Source organism: Primulina eburnea, chromosome 8, assembly GCF_022965805.1.
Source record: "Primulina eburnea isolate SZY01 chromosome 8, ASM2296580v1, whole genome shotgun sequence".
Classification (NCBI taxonomy): Eukaryota; Viridiplantae; Streptophyta; class Magnoliopsida; order Lamiales; family Gesneriaceae; genus Primulina; species Primulina eburnea.
Genome location: NC_133108.1, coordinates 44,310,673 through 44,333,573, shown reverse-complemented (window position 1 = coordinate 44,333,573; position 22,901 = coordinate 44,310,673). Strand labels below are relative to the sequence as shown.

At 36.0% G+C, this 22,901-nt stretch overlaps 3 protein-coding genes, 1 long non-coding RNA gene and 1 pseudogene across 4 annotated transcripts; 3 read left to right on the top strand and 2 right to left on the bottom strand.

Moving 5' to 3' along the window:
- Positions 1-695: 695 nt before the first annotated feature.
- LOC140838074 (ammonium transporter 2 member 5-like) lies at positions 696-2,592 on the bottom strand. The gene is made up of 2 exons (XM_073204162.1): positions 1,987-2,592; positions 696-1,633 (listed from the first exon to the last, which is right to left on the bottom strand). Exons 1-2 carry the CDS (start codon positions 2,590-2,592, stop codon positions 797-799), a joined length of 1,443 nt encoding a protein of 480 aa, XP_073060263.1. The 3' UTR covers positions 696-796.
- A 1,519-nt stretch (positions 2,593-4,111) lies between these two features.
- Positions 4,112-6,551, top strand: LOC140840186 (2-methyl-6-phytyl-1,4-hydroquinone methyltransferase, chloroplastic-like; annotated as a pseudogene).
- Positions 6,552-7,476: 925 nt separating this feature from the next.
- LOC140838073 (uncharacterized) lies at positions 7,477-8,029 on the top strand. Its single transcript, XR_012119530.1, has 2 exons — positions 7,477-7,581; positions 7,696-8,029. It is a non-coding gene; the product is annotated as an uncharacterized lncRNA (long non-coding RNA).
- A 5,163-nt stretch (positions 8,030-13,192) lies between these two features.
- Positions 13,193-15,646, top strand: LOC140840185 (vicilin Cor a 11.0101-like). Its single transcript, XM_073207358.1, has 6 exons — positions 13,193-13,999; positions 14,115-14,290; positions 14,377-14,457; positions 14,556-14,825; positions 14,923-15,250; positions 15,328-15,646. Exons 1-6 carry the CDS (start codon positions 13,357-13,359, stop codon positions 15,480-15,482), a joined length of 1,653 nt encoding a protein of 550 aa, XP_073063459.1. The 5' UTR covers positions 13,193-13,356; the 3' UTR covers positions 15,483-15,646.
- Positions 15,647-18,669: 3,023 nt separating this feature from the next.
- Positions 18,670-22,418, bottom strand: LOC140840184 (type I inositol polyphosphate 5-phosphatase 4-like). Its single transcript, XM_073207356.1, has 10 exons — positions 21,771-22,418; positions 21,574-21,661; positions 21,179-21,247; positions 20,956-21,043; positions 20,748-20,852; positions 20,050-20,674; positions 19,763-19,956; positions 19,522-19,630; positions 19,277-19,425; positions 18,670-19,197 (listed from the first exon to the last, which is right to left on the bottom strand). The coding sequence occupies exons 1-10, from the start codon at positions 21,798-21,800 to the stop codon at positions 18,963-18,965; spliced, it is 1,692 nt and encodes a 563-aa protein (XP_073063457.1). The 5' UTR covers positions 21,801-22,418; the 3' UTR covers positions 18,670-18,962.
- Between the last annotated feature and the right edge of the window lie 483 nt (positions 22,419-22,901).

The window sequence follows — 22,901 nt, the reverse complement described above, 5'->3', positions numbered from 1 at the left end:
TGTCCATCGCTGAGATGACATTTACCCAGTGAATGTAAATTTTTAATATATTTTATCACGTCCAATAGGTGATTGTTATTTCAACGATAAACACTTAGATAAGTATGGTCGGTTATTATATATATATATATATATATATATATATATATATATATATATATATATATATATATATATATATATATATATATATTTGTCAATCCTATGCGTTGAAATATGAGAACTTTTATTCTCCCTAGGTATGGAAAATAAAACCATGATGTTTTTTTAGACCATGTGGATAAATCTTTGATCCAGCTTCAGATCTATTATGTTTACTTCTAAAGAACTCGTATCATTTAGCCAAGAGAAACTGTTAGTATTCTAGTGCGAATAATTCAGTATTGAAAGATCAAAATCGTTAAGCTTCTATTTAATTTCCTCTTCTGTAAATTGTCATTGCCAATTTTTATTTTTTGTTAAAACTTATAATATTTTATATAATGTAAATAGAAAATTCCCTCACCCTGATAAAGAATAAGAAAATTTTCTCCGCGTAACTTGTAGTCCTACATATACATTAATATTTCAATTTATTTTATTTTAAAGTATAATAAAAATTATTTTGCATTCGTTCGACAATATTATAGATTTTTTATAATTTCGAATCTTGATATTTCTTAAAATATAGCCCTTTTTGTTTATTACAAGTTGAAGTAGAATTATCCTCGTACAGTGAACACCGAACTACAATATTAAATTAAACAGAACAAATGCAAAAGAAACGTCACACATTAACTAATGCCAGTTGCTCAAATTAAACGCTAACCCTCGTATTCTTACGCTGAGTTGAGGCATCCTCAGCCCCATTAATCACCGAGTTATGCACAGATTTATCAAACTTCTCGCCATCTCCCCACAGCGCATACGCTTCCTCCCCATGCACCACTTCGTCCCCGCCGTTGAGCTCTTCTTCGGACATCCTCAGTGGCACCGCAAGCCCGATCAACAGACAAATCAAACTGGTGACCACAACATTTACTCCTATGATGAACACAATTCCAAGAACCTGAACCCCCATCTGCCTGAATCCCGCGCCAACTCTGCCGTTCTTGAAGCCGTACGCTAGGCCGATGTACCTTTCCCAAGTCGGGATCATGTAGAAAAGCCTGCACAGCTTTGGGTTGGCGAAAAATCCGGTGAGCAAGCCGCCTAGCGTCCCTGCAACAGCGTGCGTGTGGAACACGGCCATCGTGTCGTCTACTTGTTTTAGGAGCCATATCTTTTTGTGGAGAACCATCATAGTGAACCAAGGGATGGAACCGGAGAGGATGCCCATTATAATGGCGGCCCAGCCTTGCACGACCCCGGCGGCTGGGGTAATGCAGACTAGGCCGGTGATCATACCCTGTGTGGCGCCGATGACGGAGGGTTTTTCGAAGAAAAGGATGTCGAGTAGGAGCCAAGTAAGCAGGCTTGTTGCTGCGCATATATGAGTGTTGAGTACAGCGAGTGATGCGTCGATGCTGGCCATGTAAGGGTCTCCGCCGTTGAAGCCCGTCCATCCCATCCATAGCAGGCCGGCGCCGGCAAGCATCAGAAGGATGTTGTTTGGTGGGAACCTCTCCCGGTCCCTTTGTGCCCGAGGTCCTACCTGAATTATTTGGGAAAAGAACTTACTATTGAATATTATCATATCTATTAGAATTGATGTTAAAAATAATATCCATTAGAATACAAAGGTTAAATATTCAGTTATTTATTATGGACAAAATCAATTCTAACAGTTTTGCTTGAGAAAATGAGATAACAAACAATACAACGATAAATTGAAAATTAAAGATTATATAATTATTTTTTATTTCAACTATTATAAAACTTCGGTGAACTTTGTATGTCTAAAAAACTTATTTTTAAAAATGATTTCAGAGTTAATATTAATATTTGGATCAGTTGCATATGATATGAAGCTTTGGAATAATATTAAGTATTAGTGACGGTGACTACCCAGTAAGCTGCGGTGAAACCGGCAACACCGGAAGACAAGTGAATGACGAAGCCGCCGGAGTAATCGATAAGTCCCCTCTTGCTCAACCATCCATTCGGACACCAGATACTGAATGCACCAACAGTGTAAGAAAATGTGAGCCACAAAGGCACAAACAACATCCATGCAATAAAATTCATCCTCCCAAGCAAAGCGCCGCCGATCAATATCAAAGTGATCGCAGCAAAAACAAACTGGAAATACACCATCGTGGCGTTCGCGAACTTGTAAGTCGCAAACGCCTGTTTCAACAGAACATGCTGATCCAATGCATCATCGATCTTCCCAAGAAAAGGCAAAAACGAGTTTCCAAATGATAACTGATACCCCCATCCAACCCAGCAAACCAGAACTGCTGCAAAGGCGTAAAGCGCCATGAAAGCAGAGTTTACAGCCCATTTCTTTTTGACGATGCTGCCGTATAGTATCACGAGCCCCGGAATGCTTTGCAGGCCCACCATCGTGGCCGCTGTCATCTGCCATGCGTTGTCTCCTTTGTTCATCCAGTCAGGGTTCGCGTCATCAGGCTGGAGATTTGGTGGTAGCCAGGCATACTTAGGATCCATCTTTCCACTCCCGGAATTCAAGAAAAGTGTTTGGTAAATTACCCTTAATGAAGCAATGTATGGAAGCTATAAATAAAGAAGACCCGACACTATAGTAATTATTGTGTTCTTGTTGCATGCCTGGAAATAGGATCATTCAGTTTGTACCGAAAACCCTTTTTGTTTTTTAAGGTTTAAGACAACAAAAACATCGTTGATCGAGGGTAAATGAGTGATATCACAAGAAGATTCAAGGGAAACAGGTTTGTAGGTATTTGAGTGGACGGAGAACCCAAATAAATCGAAACATGATGAATTGAAGCCGTGAAAATCTTGAGAATATAGGACAGGTTGTCTAGATAATTTCTTGTGCATCGAGGATTCCAATGAATGAAAGACTATTTTTTTTCGTTTTTGTATTGTCTGAGAAATCTAATGATCATTCTTTTGTCACATATATATTACTAATTACATATAAACGAATGATAAGTACTATAATTAGGGAGTGATCGCAACAATTTGTGAAAAAGTAAGAAAAAATAAGAAATGTGCAGTATTTTTTAAAAAGTGTGAACTCAAAATCAAAAGTGTGTATGTTTGATAAATAATTCCTTATAATACTAGCTTGTTATGAGAATTATTTATGTAGAAGTAAAATTAGCATCGCGTACTACTGAATTATATTTCAATTAAATTAAGTAGACACTTGCTAATTAAAAATTTAGGTTTTTACATACATATAAAACTGAATTTTAAGGAAAAATGTCAAAAATACTTTTTTAAGTGGTTGCAACATTTTCTTAATTGTTTTGACTAATTTTCTCGTATCTTTTCAATTTTTTAGTCAAAACTTAAAAATGGGAAGTCTACAATTATTCTTAAATGATGTTTTAATCGAATGGATGAGCAAAAAATATTTTATATATAGGTGAAAATCCAGTACTAATGTTATATTTATTGTTTGCATATGCGGGAATGTCAAAAACATAATCGCGTCAAATTGTTCAATTTTTGAACAATTTTACTTATATGATCGTATATTATAGATACCGATTCGATCGTTAGTTATAATTCTTTCGATAAACCGCAACGAGCTAGGAAACTAAATCAGAGAATTTAAAAAAGCTCATAAACAACTAAAAATTTAATAATGACATCATGAAGTGATTCAACATTTTTACAACTACAGTTTAGAAAGCTAAAAAAATATGTTAAAACTATGAAAATTAAGCTGATGAAAACCGGAAATAAACAAATTAGAATGAACTAGAATTGATGCAATTTGGAGGAAATTATATATTGATTTGTTGATGATGAGTTGTGTGTAGCTTCGTTTATTCTCTTCTTCTTTGTTTTGTTCCTTTGTTCCAGACAGTTTATCCATCTTCCACGTTTATCGATTATGGGTCGTGAATCAACTTACTTAATAATGAGGCCTTCTTCTCAAACCAACATATCCTTGGTGGGCTTGGACAACTGATGAGCTTGTATACAAGGCGGCCTTCTTCTCGAACCAACGGAATCCTTCAATAGTATAATTCACAGTCACATCGCTCTCACGTCCACAACAAATTTCCAGCCCTTTAATTTTTAATATGTATTTTTTTAGTGGCTAAATAACCGACCAACGGTACAATACCCGAGGCATTTGGTGTGGTTCTGAACGTCCCTCCTCGCTCAACACTCACCTAGAAAACCCACAGTCGAATTATGCAGATTCCGCTCTTGGGTTTTGCTAGTATGCTTCAAATTTTGTGAAACATACTCAAAGGTCACATTTTTCTGTTTGTGGGTTCTGTCAATTTGGTCATTTAATGGCTTCTGTAATGCTGAACGGAGTTGAAAATCTCGCACTCATCAGAAGTTTTTGCCCGCCTTCGAAAGGGTTGTGTTGTCTTGGCTCAGATTTTCATGGCAAGAATTCGCTCAGTTTAATTCAGTTCCTTGTGGGAAGATTTCAATCGGGCTGAGAAAGATCAGGACTACCCTCATCCCCAAATGCAGTGCCTCTGCCTCGAGGCCTGTTTCACAGCCGCGATTCATACAACACAAGAAAGAAGCATTCTGGTTTTACAGGTTTCTCTCAATTGTGTATGACCATGTGATAAACCCTGGGCACTGGACCGAGGACATGAGAGATGAAGCATTAGAGCCAGCGGATTTGACTAACAGGAATATGATTGTGGTTGATGTTGGTGGAGGCACGGGGTTTACGACTTTGGGGATTGTGAAGCATGTGGATGCCAAGAATGTAACGATTCTCGATCAATCTCCCCACCAGCTTGCAAAGGCTAAGCAGAAGGAGGCATTGAAAGAATGCAAGATAATTGAAGGAGATGCCGAGGATCTCCCGTTTTTGACAGATTCAATAGATAGATATGTTTCCGCTGGGAGGTATATTCTATAATTTTTTATGTTTGTTCTTTATGTTTCGTCGATCACAAGGGTCTAAAATGTGCGGCTATATTGTGTGTTTGGTGATATTTAGCTTTATCGGATCGAGTACTTGAACTTCAGTTGGCTTGAACCGTGTTTTTTTTAAAAATTACTTTGTATCATGTATGAGCCACCAAAAGTTATTTATATCAAGACGTCCTGTGTGCATCTTGAATTGATGGTTCTGTTGGATATTGTGAATTGAAGGCTCTGGTTCATGGCTTTTAATGAATAATTTTGGGTTGATGAAACATGTGTATGAAAAACTAGGCAAATATTGGTGTAGTTGCTTAATTAGTTAAAGCATTTGCATATAAACTCTTGAAATAATTCATTGGAAATCTCATAAAAGTTCTACGATTTTGTGAATCTTATTAGTATCGAGTACTGGCCAGACCCACAGCGTGGAATCAAGGAGGCTTACAGAGTTCTTCGACTCGGGGGGAAGGCTTGCATAATTGGTCCTGTGTATCCTACATTTTGGTTGTCTCGCTTCTTTGCAGATGTTTGGATGCTTTTTCCAAAAGAGGAAGAGTACATTGAGTGGTTCGAAAAGGCAGGATTTAAGGATGTTCGACTGAAGAGGATTGGTCCGAAATGGTATCGTGGGGTTCGCAGACATGGGCTTATCATGGGATGTTCTGTTACAGGCATAAAACCCGCATCTGGGGATTCGCCTTTGAAGGTAATTTTTCACCGTTCTCCAGCATACTAATGCTAAGTACTTGTGTTTCTCCTCTGCAAAACTAGAACTTTGCTTCCTGTTTTGAAACAACTTTCTCTGTTACTTTCCTGTGTAGAATTTGCGTAGACGACTAACCTGAGTTGATAATGGATGCTAGAAACCCGTGAACCTTGAATTCATGTAGCAAAATTATTAAGTAATAACATCTGGTATCCAAAAAATCTGAGTTCTACAGTTGTCCAAACATGTAGTATATGTTTCAGAGTATCAAACAGCCAATGTTCATGGTCAATTTAAACTTTGGTTATAGAACACAAATTATATTTGTGTGCTAAACTTGGATATTTGTTACTCTATATGATATATGTGATAATGTCTACTGTGGCATACTTTTTTTTCCTTATTATTTTTTCAAGTGATCACAGCGTTTTTTTAGTATTGAATCTTGAAATAATCTCTCTTTTTTCTTTATGTTTATCTGCAGCTGGGTCCTAAAGCAGAGGACGTGTCAAAACCAGTGAATCCATTTGTATTTCTTATGCGCTTCATTCTTGGAGCAATGGCAGCAACTTACTACGTGTTGGTTCCAGTTTACATGTGGATCAAAGATCAAATTGTCCCAAAAGATCAACCTATTTAGGATGAGTTAAGGAAACTTTTGATCATTGTTGCAGCAGCTTAGCTTTCCTCGATCCTATCGTGTGGACCTTTCTTTAAGATGATTGGCGGAATCCAAGCAACAAGCTTGTTTCAATTCGAATCGAGCTCGGTAAACTTAGTTTTCTCGAAAGATGATACATCGTTATTTCTTACCTTTGGAGTATTCTGCAGAAAAATAAGATGTTTTCAAAATAGTTCATTCCAAGCATCTATTTACCTTCATTTTGCAGAGTTTCATTGTTGTATCGATATTTGAGCTTGAGCTTTAATTGAAACTGGTATAGCATGTGGGCACGAACTCGAGTTCGTATTTTTGAATATAATGCTACATCACATCCAGGGCCGAGACTATGTAGAGACATGAGAGTCCATTAACTCAAGTCCATTTGTTTTTTGAGGCCCATGATTTTTTGAAAATTTATTATATATAATATAATAGTATAAATTGGCTCAACATAAATGCATACCTCAAAACAAAGTTGTCGTCTTCTTCATACTTTATTACACATGTTCTGATATTCTATATTTCCCACTATATTATTGAGAATGTGATTATTACAGGAACTACCTCTTCATTGTTTTTAATTAATTTCAATTTAATATTTCATGTATAAATTACTTATATATTAATCATATGAAAAATTATATTAAATTTTAGGAATATTCTTTGATTTTAAAAAATAAGATTTTAGTAAGTTTAAATTAATAATAATGTGTATAAAAAATATTACGTATGTTAGGGAGATGATATATATGAGTGAGCTCAATTCTAATATGCCCAAGAGATTGTTTTAATGTGAATGGTTATTATTTATTGATTAAAAAATATAAGATTTTAGTAAGTTTAAATTAATAATAATGTGTATAAAAAATATTACAAATGTTAGGGAGATGATATATTTGAGTGAGCTAAATTCTAATATGCCCAAGAGATTATTAGAGCATCTCCAAGGCCAGCTTTTATTGAGGGATCTTTTTTTTATTATTATTATTTTTATTTGTATTTATTATAAATATTTGTATTAAAAATTATAAATAGTATTTAAATAATAATATAATATTTTATTTTATTTGGATGTTATATTTGGATTAATATAAAATTTACACCAAAATAGATTTTGTAGTTGAAAATGGTCTAAATAAATTGATAGGATAATGTGGCGGATGAGCTAAAAGAAGCTTTCCAAGTATTTGACAGAGATCAAGATGGATTCATATCTGCCTTTGAGGTGAACATATTTTCTTCGCGTTATTAATTATAATATTATTACAATATTCAATTAATAATCCCTTTGACTTTTTATCAACGTGATGTTTATATTTTTTTAATATATGATAAGCAGTTGAGAAACGTGATGATAAATTTGGGAGAAAGACTTACAGATGAAGAAGCCGAGCAGATGATTAGAGAGGCTGATTTTAACGGAGATGGCTTTGTTAGTTATGAAGAATTTGTGAGGATGATGATAACTTAGTATTATAAAAAAAATTATTATTATTATTATTATTTTTCATAGATTTATTGATCTTTGTTTAAAATAATATAGTTATGTATTAGTTGTTTAATTTGTTTGTATTTCCATGTTTTTGTATTACAAAGTCCAACCATTTGTATTACTTTTAAAATTAAGATTGTAGATGGTAATTGCATCCATTTTCCAATGGATATTTGTCAAATATTTTCAATTTTTAATCAGATGTTTAGTGTCATTTTTACAATATAGCTAGGGAACTAAGAAACTCAACAAGTATTGGACAGTAAATTCGGGAGAATTATATATATATATATATATATATATATATATATATATATATATATATATATATATATATATATATATATTCTTGTGATCAAAATTAGATTTTTGATCCCTAAGTATCTCAAAGGTTTCTCAAAATGGATTAATGGTGAGAAAAAAATGTCACAAACCCAAATTGCCTTTAATTTTCAGTCGGTCAATTTCTGGTTAGAAAATTTAATAAAACTTGCCTAGGAAATGGGGCAGACAAGAATAAAGTAAAAATTACAAAAAGGGTCGATTGACATTTCTTATTTAATGGTATTTCTTTATTTTCAAAACCTTAAATTAAATGTGAAGACTATGACGTAGAACATCGTGACAAATTCAAAATCAAATCAAGGTGAGTCTCTGTTACACTGCGACTTCTAGTTCGATCTGTTTGTCTATGCTATAACTACCGTGATTTACATTTATACGTATGCATAATAACATGCACCAATATCGAGGTGAAAAAAGGATGCCAATATTGGTCTCACAAGTGGCTACTATTGATCTATGCATATTTTTTTATGTGTTTGATCTTTTGATTTCATAATTAACTTACATATGTGCACCACACAGTTTCGGGAACTGTTGCTTACGCATGGTAAATATTTGTAAAGTTATCAATTCCCTCCTTGATAGATGGTTATTGGTATATATCTCAAGTGACCTGCTGTTTCCTTGGTGGCAGACTTAATTAGAGCGTTCATGGTAAAAATTTACTAGCAAATTCATATATTCTGGGAATCTGTAGCTGTCGGAACTCGGAACTGCATGGCTGAAAGATGACGCCAGTGACATATTTATTGTAAACCAAGGCCATTTTCTCTGGTCATTGAACTATTGTGTCATAGCTGGATCGGTGTTTTTATTGTCTCCATACTCTTGATTCAATGATAAATCCAATATCAAGGATCTTCAGCATGATTCTTGGCGGGTATACTGGAACATTAATTTTTACGTGTTAAGATTATTGTAATATTGTTCAAGGATGAAAGTTAATTCTAATTCAAGGTATACTATTTTTTTCTAGTCGTCGCTGTGATCTCGTTGAATGCACCTATTCCACTGCCAAATATCTGGAATTCATTACATGAATTTATCTCATGCATCTACACAGTTAATTGCTGTGATATCGTTGAATGAACCTATTACAAAAGGATTTTGTTGTGCTTTGAATTGGATGCAGGGTTACAATTCACCCGTTCCTTGGAAGTGCTCTGAAGAATTCTTTTCTGATACAATAAAGAGTAGAGATCTCTTAAAATAGGGTTGGTCTTTACTGTTAAGCTTCTCTTTCCCTCTTAACTTAGCATCTCTTGTTGACCGATGAGTTGACGGTTGTTTTATTAAACCTTCTATCTACCCTAAAATTTTCTTAGGTCTCCAAATGTCTTAGCAATGCGTTTGGTACGAGACTTTTTGAGCTGGGATCCAGTAAGTTTTGTTCTCGAAAAGCTTAATGTAATGGGAATTTAAGTATTACGATTTAACTTTACTGATGCTTATGGGATCTCCATCTTTTCTTTTAGGGGATTCTTTTCTGAGAAAATGCTTATATTGTGTAAAATTTTTACCATGCCAGGAGGACAGACTCCATGTTGATGATGCCCTTCGACATCCTTAGTTTTCACAAGCTTCTGGAAAATGAGGTAACTTGGAAGTCTAGTTTTGTATATCCCAGTGCTAGTTCTCTATTGGACGTGGGGAGGTCGCTGTATCCATCACCATGAGTTGAGAGAGATTAATCTTTTCGTCGAGCCAAGGTCCGACTTCCAATGGCCCTTATATGATCAGTTGACCCCTGACTCCCTTGGTTCAGCTTATGGAGTTGTGAAAAACAAAATTGATTCTTCAGTTAGTGTGACCTCTCGGCCTCTGCGTAAATAGAAAGGTGGTATGTGGGAGAAAGAAGCCCCAGTAGGAGGGGAAAAGAATGGTGTGGCTTCGAGTGTACTCTCCAGTAAAGCGACCTGAAGTGTCATCTCTGAAGCCAACCCTCATCGGCTGCTTCATTCTGTACGTATTTTTAATTATAGACAATTGCATTTAACCTTCTGATGTAGTATAGATGAGTCATTTCAGTAATAAAAAAGAGGTTTTTAGAAAAAAAAATTCGTAACTTATAGGAGTGTGGTCAGGGACGGAGCCACCCCCAATGTGAGAACCGTAATTTTTGAAATATGTAATTAATAAGTTGTAAGAAAATTTTAGTATAAGATTTTTAATATTTATTAAAGGAGATATGCTTATGGGAAATAATTGTTGGAAATCTTTTTACCAAGTCAATAATACCTACACTAAGGCATGCTAATTTTTTAATATTGGAAAGAATATTTGCATGATTGGAGTATCATACAAATTAAAAGGATTGAGGCATGATAATTGCTAGAAATTTCGAAATTCCCCTAGATTTAATGTCTAATTATTATAATGGTTAGATACTTGGTACGTTGGAAGGAAATCATCAAACCTAACACCAAAATCGTTGGATCTAGCAGTCTAAATTCTGATTTAATCTAAAGCATTGGATTAGAGCATAAATCTCCTAACTTGGGAAGATGAATTTTCGAAAATAGCAAAGAATATTGGAGTCAATATATTGGAGTCAATATTGAGAGATTTGGAGCAAATTTTGGTATGATTTGAGTACCATGTTTAGATCCACCACCCTCACCTATAAATACCCCATCACCCCACCATTCTTCACACCCCACAATTTCGAAATTCTTTTTGCTGAAATCTCGAAATTTTCAGCAACTCCCTAGCCAAAAATCTGCCAGAAAATCGTCCCGAAGTTAGCTTAGAATTCGAACCAAAGCGCTGCCCGGACGAGGAACGAAAAGCGACCCAATCCTCGAACTTGTGCACCACGTTTTTAGCACTATTATATACTGTAAGTGGGCTGTTTTAAAGAATTAATTTCGATGATGCATTCTTCGTGTGTTTTTGAAAATACAGTCGAGTACATGTTTTTTCTACTCCTTTTCTTGTGTCGAATTGCCATATTGTTTTAAGCACTGTGAGGAGTCGACTGTATATGGGTGGGAATCCCAACCATGACGTACCCTTACGCGGTGGGGGATATAACCGCTATACGACCTCGCCCCCTTAGAGAAGTAAAAATGAGGGACTGACGTCAGTAAACCATAGAAAGTTAGATAAATCACAGTGGCTGGTAAAGTTCATGCATGTGTTATGAAGCACGTATGAAACTCATGATTTATGATTCGAATTTTATGCATGTTGTATTTATTGTGCTCGATATTTCCCCCACTTGCTGCGTATTCCTAAATACTCACCCCCTTACGACCCTCCCCAGATAAAAACGAAGAACAAGTTGAAGAAGAAGAGTCCGAGCACTTTTGGGGTTGGTGATGTGCAAGGCGGATAATAATAGATTATATTTCGAAATTTATGATTAAATAAATTGTAAGACGTTTCCGCATTTAGTTTTGTCGTTTAAATTATTTCGGTTTTGTAAAGACAATGTTTATTTCGAGGAAATTATGATATATAAACTGGTTCGGTTTATACTGTGCTACGAAAGGCTTGTTGTTTCGATTGTGTGATTGTTAAACAACGCCTGTGTCAATCCCGAGTTTCGGGGCGTGACACCAAAGGCTGGGGTGGGTTCCAGCCCAGGCTTGATTTTTGGGCTTATTTAAAAATATGGATTGAGTTTTTTTAAAAAAAAAAAAATTAGTCCATTTTAGCCCACATTTTAGCCCACAAATTTAAAAAATAAAATAACATTGAGTATATCACAAATTTTAGCCCAAATTTTAGCCCACAAATTTTTAGCTCAGGATCGAAACTTTTTCTAGTTACGTCTGTGATACTCTTGTCCCACATCTAAAAAATTAAAGATTTAAAATGAGTTTAAAATGGCTTACAATGGACTTCTATAGCAACTTGGATTAATCATTTTCGTAAAGCAATGACTGATACGAAAAAGTTGTTATATTGGCCCATTGTGCAGTCACGCAGCCGCTGGCCCGGGCTCGAAGCGCGACAACGTCCCTGAGTGTGGTTGCGCGCGTTGCAGTTGTATTGCATGCAACACATGCATAAAACTTGTATACAAGTGCATGTTACTTTGCATTTTTCTTGAAACGACATTGAATATAGGATTATATTTCATTACTACCAATTGTTTTTTGTATGTTACAACCTAGTTAATTCATTCATCTCTATGGTGATCATAACATGAAGATTACATGCAAGATACCAAATTGAGTTCCTGTGTAGTTTCATCGTGAAAAAAAAAAAAGAAAACCAAATGAAGATAAGGTTGAAGCTGCCGAGTATGTATGTGTATGGTGGCCAGCTGCGCGCATCCTACTCTTCCACTCAGACTTATCTTTACTTTACCAACAATAATTTTTAATGTACAAAAAAATTATCTACTCGTATGTCATAGTAGCACTTTGCACGGCTCTAAAATTGTTGATTTCTATTTAAGTGGATTCATTTTAAATCGAGTTTATGTTTCTAAATTTGATTTTATATATACAAGAAATGGTATGGTACAATTTATATGTTGTGTACATGGGTTGTGGTACGTTGAAGTTTTCCAAGTGGAAGGGAAGCTTGTGATAAGTACGGAATGCATGGCCATCAAATTTAGTTTCAGTCCAGTCCAAAACCATGTTTCAGAATAACACATCTCAGTTTCTGAACATCTAATTAATTAATGTAGAGAACAAACGTCGCTTATGTACAGTACAGACATGTCGTCCCTTTGTCCTTTGTTCATTGATTCATACTTATCTGTCTTACGATAATGTATCGATTTAAATAATTCTCAAAATACATATATATATATATATATACACTTTTATGTTATTGAAATGAAATTGAATTGGTTTAAATTTAAACTTTCCGAATCATGTATCATATTACGTTTCGTAAAATAAAGTTTGAAAATTTTGAATCATAAGACATTTTTATGATATGATATTAGTCGAAAAAAATTTGGGGTTCTATATTATGAGTAATATATTTTGTATGATGTTGCCAAAAAAAAGAGAACTAAATACGCGGCGATAAGTTTCGCTGTTGTTGAGACACGTAAGATCGGACACTTGTCATTATGCATGCATGGCATCGTCCCTTGCATGCAAAACCACCCCCATTTGAGTACACTATAAATCTGAAATGTACGTGCGATTCCATTCATGTCCATCACTGAGAAATTACTAATGCTAAATTAAAAGGATGGGTGCCAAAGCGAGCTTCTGTTTGGCAGTCTTTGCGTTGTTGCTTGTTTCGTCGTTTGGGGTTAAAGACCCGGAGTTGAAGCAGTGCAAGCACCAGTGCGAAGTCCAGCGACAATTCGACGAGAAACAGAGGGAATCCTGCGTGAGACGCTGCGAGGAATACAGTAGACAGAAACAGGAAAGGGAGCGCGGCGGTGAAGGTGGCGGTGGTGGTGGCCGCGGCTCTTATGGTGAAGAGGATCAGTACTGGAATCGCGAGAGCCCGATCGAGCGGCTGCTTGAGTGCGTGAAGGGCTGCGAAACCCAACATGGCGAGCAAAAAGAACGCTGCCAGCGTAGCTGCCAGCAAGAATACAAAAGGGAGAAAGAAAGGCATGAAGAAAATGAAAGACAGGAGAAAGAAGGAGAGGAGCAGCAGCAACATGAGGAGATTAATCCATATGTGTTCGAGGATCACCATTTTATCACCGGACCGCAGACTCAACACGGCCGCCTTCGGATCCTGCAGAAATTCACCGACAGATCAAAGAAACTCTTCCGAGGCATCGAGAACTATCGTTTCGCGATTTGTGAAGCTGATCCTCTGACTTTCATTGTTCCTTATCATTTTGATGCCGAAACTCTGGTCTTTGTGGCGAAAGGTATTGCTAATTAATTTGTAGTAGTATCAGCATAACTTCTGTAAGAGGTTATTAATTACATATGTTTGATGTAGAAATTGTTTGTATATTTTAACTTAATTCCTGTGATATATAGGAAAGGGAACAGTGAGCTTAGTGACGAAAGACAGGAGGGAAAGTTTCAATATTAAAGAAGGTGATATAATGAGGATCAAAGCGGGGACTACTACTTATATTATCAATAGGGATGAGAATGAAAGACTTGTCTTAGCGAAGCTGTTGCAGCCAGTCTCCACTCCTGGTAATTTTCAGGTATCAAGATGAACTGATTCTTGAATTGATGGAAATTGTGTAGTTTTATTAATATATTTGACGCGGGTTTTTGACAAATTAAACAGGCTTTTTACGGCGCTGGAGGGGAGAATCCAGAATCATATTACAGGGTCTTCAGCAATGAAATACTTGAAACTGCATTCAACGTAAATTTTTTTTACATAAACCCTTTCAATTGCTGGAATAAAAATGAATTTTCTTCCTCAGATCGATTGGAATGATCCAATTTCCGTGTTTCTTATAGGTGAGAAGAGATAGGATCGAAAAGTTATTTGGGCAACAGAAGCAAGGTGCGATATTGAAGGTTTCCAGGGAGCAAATCCAAGGCATGAGCCACCACGAAGAGGGCGGAATCTGGCCGTTTGGCGGTGGCGAATCGAAGGGCATTTTAAATATTTATCAGCAACACGCTACGCATGCCAACCAATATGGACAGCTCTACGAAGTGGATTCTAGCAGTTTCAGGTCGCTACACGACCTTGATGTTGCTATTACTTTAGCCAACATCACAAGGGTAAAGTCATCTTTCCCTTGTTTTGCTGTTTCTTGATTTTGTTGCTCATCATTTCCCCACAGATCAAGTAATTGTGTGTTTTCCCTCAAATTATTAGGGTGCAATGACGGCTCTGTATTACAACTCGAGGGCAACAAAGATCTGTACAGTGAAAGACGGGGCAGGCTACTATGAAATGGCGTGTCCCCACATGTCTCAGTCACAGAACCACGACGAGGGCAGCAGCCAGCGCGAGCAGCCGGGCTCCCGCCGCGTGTCCAGTGGCACCCCCAGCTATCAGAAAATCAGCTCCCGCCTTCAACGCGGCACTGTGGTGGTTGTACCGGCAGGTCATCCTTTCGTGGCTGTGGCCTCAAACAATCAGAATCTGCAGCTCATGTGCTTTGTAGTCCACGCCAATGACAACGAAAAACATGTTCTCGCAGGCAAGTCTACAACGTCATCTTATGCACCACATACAATTAAAATTTGCTGATTACAATCATTGCAATGGTTGGTGCAGGGAAGAGAAACGTGATGAATCGTCTAGAGAGAGAGGCAAAAGAACTGGCTTTCGGGGTTCCAGAAAGAGTGGTAGATGAAGTGTTCAGGAGTCAAGAAGAGGAGTTCTTCTTCAAGGGACCTCGCCAGCAACACCGGGGCTTTTCCGATATGTGAAGAAAATCTTGAACCGGTGATCGATCTCCTGGAATTTTGGCGTCTGCTGTGTACTAGCTAAACTGAGTTTGTATATATAATATAGTTAAAACATATAATATTAAGAAATAATAACACCGGTAAACGCTGCCTGTTGACTGTTGAGATGTAAATATTTGTATCCAACTTATATAAATAAATAAAACACCGCTGGTTGTTCTGCCAGCTTTTTCTTCAAATAGATTTCTTTTCTGTATATATAGTTATATATAATGATGTTCTTTTTAAGACCTTTTTTAATTTTTAAACGTGTAGAATTTTTATAAATTAAATTTTTTAAACCAAATTTTCAAAAGATTTTACAATGTTTTCGTATCTTACCTCTGTTTTAGATTTACAAAATAAATTATTATAATGTTTTATTAGTTTACGGGATGGTACTTATCTGACAGAATTCATACCCCTAACCCCTCCCTCTTCTCATTTATATTTTATTACATCTTTTGCATGGAAATGGGTAGCATATGCGATAATGTTCCATGGGTGAGTAGTGAGGGTTGTATGCAGGCCCAGGCCTAATTTGGGTCTTACCCGAAGCCCAATGGGCCTCCAAATTCTCCTCCCGTAACATTGATCAGGAAGTTATGTTGATTGGCAGGACCAACATCTATATTTTCATCACAAGGAATTTAGTTCCTTTTTTCTTTTGTATATTAATTACAAAAAATTGGCAGTTGACCCATCTACACTCACTCTTAATTTATTTGTTAATACAAAGAGACCATAAAAAAAAAGGTTATTATTATTGGTTATTGTTGATGTGATCACACGCAATTCAATATTAATAAGCCAATCGCCTGCATGGCTTAGCTTAGTTGATCAGCAGCAGTAAATCTTGGAGCAATGACCAGGGATCGAGTCTCGCAAGCGGCAGTGTGGGAGTTAAATTCCCTCCAATGAGGGGGAGATCCTTGTGCGCGGCGTAGCATAAGGTCTAGATGCTGCTGGTTGGCTGAGTCACCATGATTTACCTCCTCTCACGTTCCTGTTAGGTCGGAAGATGAAGGACGCCTAAGACGAGCAATTTCACCTTTTTTGGAGCAATATTAATAAGCCAATCATTAATGAAATTTTGGAATCTCTGAGGGTACTGTTGCATGTACAATCAATCACGTGCAGGAACACTCATTTATTTTTTTGATCAGCGATGAGGACTTGCTATTGGAAGAAAAACAAAATTGTCTAAATCTAAAAATTAATGAAATTGTACATACAGTTTAGTTGTCGAGTCGAGATAGATAATATTAAGAGTAGGTCGTGAGACTGGTTGAAGAATATGAATCAATTATTTTCATATTTATAATAAAATATAATATTTTTTTATTTTATATTAGATAGTTTCGGTCCTGAGAAGGGATTAAATAATATAAAAAAACACTAATAAATAATATTTTTTTTCTATATTTGACTTTAAGAAAGTCGAAATTAATGTATATTTATGTGAAATGAAAGTGGCAGTTTAATCTGACAGACTGACTTATAGAACAAGCAAGCCCTCTTTAATTTTAACACCAAAATCACACTCATTTTATTAATTGCAAACTATTTGTGACACGGACCGACCCATTATAATGCTCCAAATTTAGTATATTTATTTTATTAAATAATGGTAAAGGTAGATCTAATCTCAAAAAGAAGGTAAATTTTTTTTTTCGTTGTTACGTGAAAGAATCGATGTCTTCTGAAATGTTATCTGTGAGACGGATCAACCCTACCGATATTCACAATAAAATATAATACTCTTAGCATAAAAAAATAACATTTTTTTCATTAATGACCCAAATAAGATGTTCGTCTCATAAAATACGACCCGTGAGACCGTTGTACACAATTTTTTTCTTATGTGATGCTTTTGAGTCATTGAATCAACATTTAGGATAATATTTATCAAATAAATCTTTGAAAAAAAACTTAAATAACGATTGGCTTCATTTGATAGACTCTTCGTTTCGAGCATTCGTTAGATTTTTCTATGAATTTTTTTTTTAACCTGATTCTATCAAATGAATCAATATTGAGTTGGTTTTCTTCCATTTGATAAATTTAGTTCTTCTTGAAAAATAAATAAGGATATATTTAAAGGTTTTCAAACATGACTTAAAGACAAAGGAGATATCAGAAATAGAAATCAAAGTGCCATAACACTTGGATATTTCTCTTTATTTCTTTATCTTTTATTAAAATAAAGGTGCTACTGCGAAAGTGTGATTCATATTAAACCAATATGCTCCAAAATAAATAAAAAAACCAGTCCACATTTCACTTTATAGTAAGTAACTCATTTGAACAACATATTCGAGAATATACAAAATTTTGATTTCAAAAATTGGAAAAATCATGGAACTAACAAATATTAGGGACGGGTTTGTTCGGTGCTTAGGATAGTAAGATATTTAAAAAGATTATAAGTAGTGGAAATAAAAAGTTTTCTATTTATAGTTATAGTTAAATTATTAGTAAAATCTTAATAAAAGAATATATTTTACTTAACATTTTAAGTTAATAATAAACTTTTGTATTGAAGTTTATATTACATATAACCAGTTATCGTGTAGGTCTCTTGTGAGACGGTCTCACATATCTTTATCTGTGAGACGGGTCAGCTCTATTCATATTCATTATTCACAATAAAAAGTAATACTTGCAGCATAAAATATAATACTTTTTCATTAATGACCCAAATAGATATATGTCTCACAAAATACGACCCATGAGACCGTCTGACACAAGTTTTTGTCTCAGTTATTTACGTAGATGAGAGAGATGATAAATCGAATACAACTTTATAATTTTTATCAGACAAAATTTTATATTATTTGTTTTTTTTTTTTTAAGAATTTTTGGACAAAAGGAAGCAAGTGGGTGTAAACTGCAAGGAGGACTGGGCAGTTCCCTGTACAAAGAAAATCGAAAAAGTGGGATTTCACAGCCAAATCTAATGTCACTTCTGTTTGTGTCCAAAGCACACCACAGCTTTGTTAGATTCTCGCAACACGTTCAGGACCAATCTGAATTGCAAGAAGGAATATTTTATTGGCGTTTAATAAACTTGAATAAATTATTATCGCCCTTTTTATTTTTTTTGGGGATGAAATTCTATGTTATTTATTTGTTGCTACGAAGAAACAAGGAAAATTTAAGGTCCAATTCTACTGTTTATTTGTATATGAGGAGATATAGTACAGATTTTCTAAGCTCAATTCTTTATTGACGTTCACTAGAAGACTAGAAATGAATGAATAGAAGCTTCACTAGCACTATCACAACAAAATTTGCTGTTATTTACAATCTTAATCTGACAAGAATTGAGTATCTACACCAATCAATGCATCTTAGATTGATTCCTCTACTTTGCCTGCAAGAAAAAGCCAATATCGAATAAGAATGTGGCCAAAGATTCCAAGCATGCATCTCTGTGATGAAGCGACGGCAAATCCATCTTTAGAAGAAATTCGGTGGATCATATGGTGCATAGTCGAATGAATATGGAAGCAACTCTTCAACCTCGACTCTAGCCCTAGAATAACTCATGCTTTTCCTGATTCGGCCCCGGTTGATAGACTCGACTTCTGCTAGAAACATACTGTATACTGGTCTATGATCCGAAAATCTTGACTCTCCACGAACATACGACACTTGTTGGAGGCCACGACCACACCACAATATCCTATCACACCTTCATTTGAAATACAATGTCAAGAAAATGTTATCATTTTAAAAGTCACGTCTTGGACTGGATCTTTAAAGGAATTTACCATGCAGGCGTTCTCCGTTTCTCCTTAGGATGCATGTCCTCACCGGCATATCTGTCGGAGTTATTTGAATACTTGTATGTAGGAGGGAAATAAATTTTTCCTTCATTCCATCCGACAAAAACACGCCCTTGTCTTTGCTCTATTCGCAGCTGTTTTCACAAAAAGAGATTTAACAACGTAGATAACACCAGTCAGTACAATCATTAATATCTGACAGATATCAAAACCAAAGTCAATTTTCTTGCCTGGTCGTTTTCTAACAAAGCTCTCCAATTTCGCATCTCTACTAGAGCCTTTGCACATCGGTAAGAAAGAGCGATTCTGTAGTTCAAGTCACCCAGCCATATAATTCGACTGGAAAATAAAGAACACAAGAATCTGACTGAGCTTCCAACATTTTGTACGACTGGGAAATTGGAACAATGGAACGGCCAGATAACAAAATGTAGAGGAGAACAGCACCATGTAATAGAGAGAGAAACTTACTCATGCTCAAGAATAGTTTGAGGGGAGTTCTCATTTCCCATTCCATGAACTCGGGGAAACCTCGTTTTCCTCAAAATCTCCATGACATCTGAGTTTCTTCGCTGCTCGTCGCCCTCCTTTTCTCCAGAAGTTAAATGGCTACAAATGAAGCAGAAGCTTGTTTGGTGCAATGACATGCTAATGGAAATGGAACCCTGACAAGTTTAGTTAGTTCAATGAGATGATGATATTAGGCAATACATTTAAGTTTTCTCTTGAATCCTAAAGTTGATAAAAATGAATCATACCTTGTTTCCAAGATATCCCATCAACCCTCTGCCTACACAAGACACTTTCAGGTTATTAACAGCGTCTCTTAGATCCCTCCTTATCCACACAGTAAGGAAAATCCCGACCATTTGCTTGCTTGCAACTAAACAATATCTCGACCGCCCTGAATTTCGATCTCGATCCTCCATAGGCTCGTAACCACTGTAAGAGAGAGGCGAGTAGCAATGCGTACAAGGCAAATCACCAAGCTCGTTTTCCTCATCAGAGGTACCATCCCCAACTTTTGGATCATAATAATCACTTGGTCTATGCCCATACATCACCCGATCACAGACACTGAAACGACGATCAAGTCTAGGTTGTTGCACCAAAATGTCATTTTCCATCATTCTCATGCTCCGGCTCAATGATTGGAAAGAGTGACGATGGAAGAAATTGGAACCATTATCTCTATTTGATCCTTCAAAGTCATCATCTGATTCAATTATCGGATAAGGAACAGGGGAAGGTGTGCGATAACTACCACTGCTTCCGGGAAGACTATTCAGAGTTCTTCGAACCATTGCTAGCCATTTTTTAGCAGGGCCATTATCTTCAGTGCCCAAAACATTACCAGCATTTAATGGGACAATTTCTTGAAAACTGAAATAATTATAAAAAACAATTCATTAATAACCAAAGGTAAAAATTGGTGACTTGAGTTTAATCAACTCACCCAAGAACATAAATATCAGCAGGAGGTGAAGTATGTAGCCATTCTTCAAGATTCAAATAACTAGGTGGAGATTTTCCAGCCACATTCCATGTTGACACAAAGATCCTATCCCAATTAACAAATATCACATTTTGATCAGAGACTCACTTTTATTCACATGAATGCCTAAAATTTAGAGTTTTAGTTAAAAACTAATAGAAGCACACACCTATAGTTGTGTACATCTGTAACTTGAGAGGCATCAAGATCAATCTTATTCTGTCTCAGCCGTTCGGTGTTTCGTCTATTCGATTTCTCTGCGGATTCGACAAATAAATTATCGGCAGTTTCAAGAATGATGGAAATGGAGGGAAAACTATAGTAGAAAATGGTGGTAATGGAAAATTATAGTTCAGTGGTCCAAATGATGAACCAATTGTTTGATTCTGGACCTGTTTTGCTTTTCTTGGTAGTGAACGCCACCCTCTCTGAGAAGTTGTTCCTCCATTCTTCATCAACACCTGAAAAAGCAAAAACTTAAAGCTTTAAAGCTGTGTGATTCACTGCCGCAACAGAATACCCACATTTGCACAGCACAAAACAACAAAATATAATTTCCTCTGGGGGCATAATTTTTTATAAAATATAAAAATAGGAAGCTCCCAAAGAAATGAATACAACAAATACGAGATCTGAGCAGATAATTTTAATGCAGAATCGAATAGTTATTGATGCTCATATGATGATATAAGAGAAAAAAGGACAGAAATGACCACAAAAACCAATAATATGGGATTCAACAATCAATTTTCTTCAAAGTCCTAAATTAGATTGAGATGTAAACTACCTCCATTGATGATGTCATCAGCATGAAAATCCTCAGCTCTGCTCTTGATGTTGAACCATTTCTTGACTAGAGTCTTGGGCCATGAAAACTTGATCAAGAAACACACAAAATCAGAAATCTTGACTGCAACAATACAGAAAACTGTTGGTTTCACGAAACCTCATTAATGCACTTCTGTTTCTTTCAGTAAAACAAACCTTGCTTTTCTTTGAGTTTCCATCTCTCATTGTCTCACCACTTCATATAGAAATCACTTTCTTGACTCTATGAAACTACGGCAAGATGAAAACTTTCTTGTCTTCTTCAACAAATTATGGTCTCTTCCTCTCCGTTAACAGATTCAAAACCAAAAAAACGCAAAAATTGATTCCGACAGAAGAATATGATGCAAAAAACAATTGGATGAACGCGGGTGGCAATATCTTTTATGCAGTAAAGAGACAACAAATCAGACCAAGGAAAAGAATCCACAAGTTTCTTGTCACTTTGATTTAGTGACATGCAAATCCAAGCCGAATTCCAAAAATACTAGATAAAAATGCACTCCAAAACAATCAAGAAAAAAGGGGAAAAAATCAAGAGCTAGCGAATTAGGAACAACAAGACAATCAAACTATGAACGCAGAAACGGGACAATGCAGAAATAAGGATCAAAGATACAAGAATGAAGAAACGTAGCCCAGAGATTTACGGGGTTTTAGAGGGGAAGATGGTTGTTTGATTTCTTCTCAAAAACCTCAGTTTCGAGTACAGCAAGTGTATCGAATTTTGAAGAGAATAAAGAAGGTGAGGAGAAGGAGAAAACAAATAAGCGTCCCACAGTGGTCTTTGTATCTCTCTCACACACCACACACGCTGAACGTGTGTGTTTCTCGAGGACTATGGCTCCATTCCAAGGGGCCCTGACCCCATATTAAGGGCAGCATGGAACAGTAAATTTCGATTACAATATCCAATAGGACCCCCCACCCAACCTGCCCGACTTTTTTTTACTTTAATTTTCCGGACTGCCTGCGGTCAGTCGGGGGTATATGACCAAAATCAGGGATAGTTTGTAAAATAATTAAACCTTTCAAATAAACATAATTAGGATTTTCTGAGATGTCTCGTGGAACTACACTTTCTTCTCTCTGATATGTTTTGCTTATATAAAATGAAATTTTGGAAGGTTTCCAATGTAGATTTTTTGGGCTTAGCATGCATATTTTGGGGGCATACTTGTAGCTACATTTTAGTGTTTTAAAATGCTAGAACAAAATGTTTGCTTATAAAGCAATATGTAGAAGTCCTTTTTGGGTCAAACCAAACTTGTGTCTTGGGACCCCAAG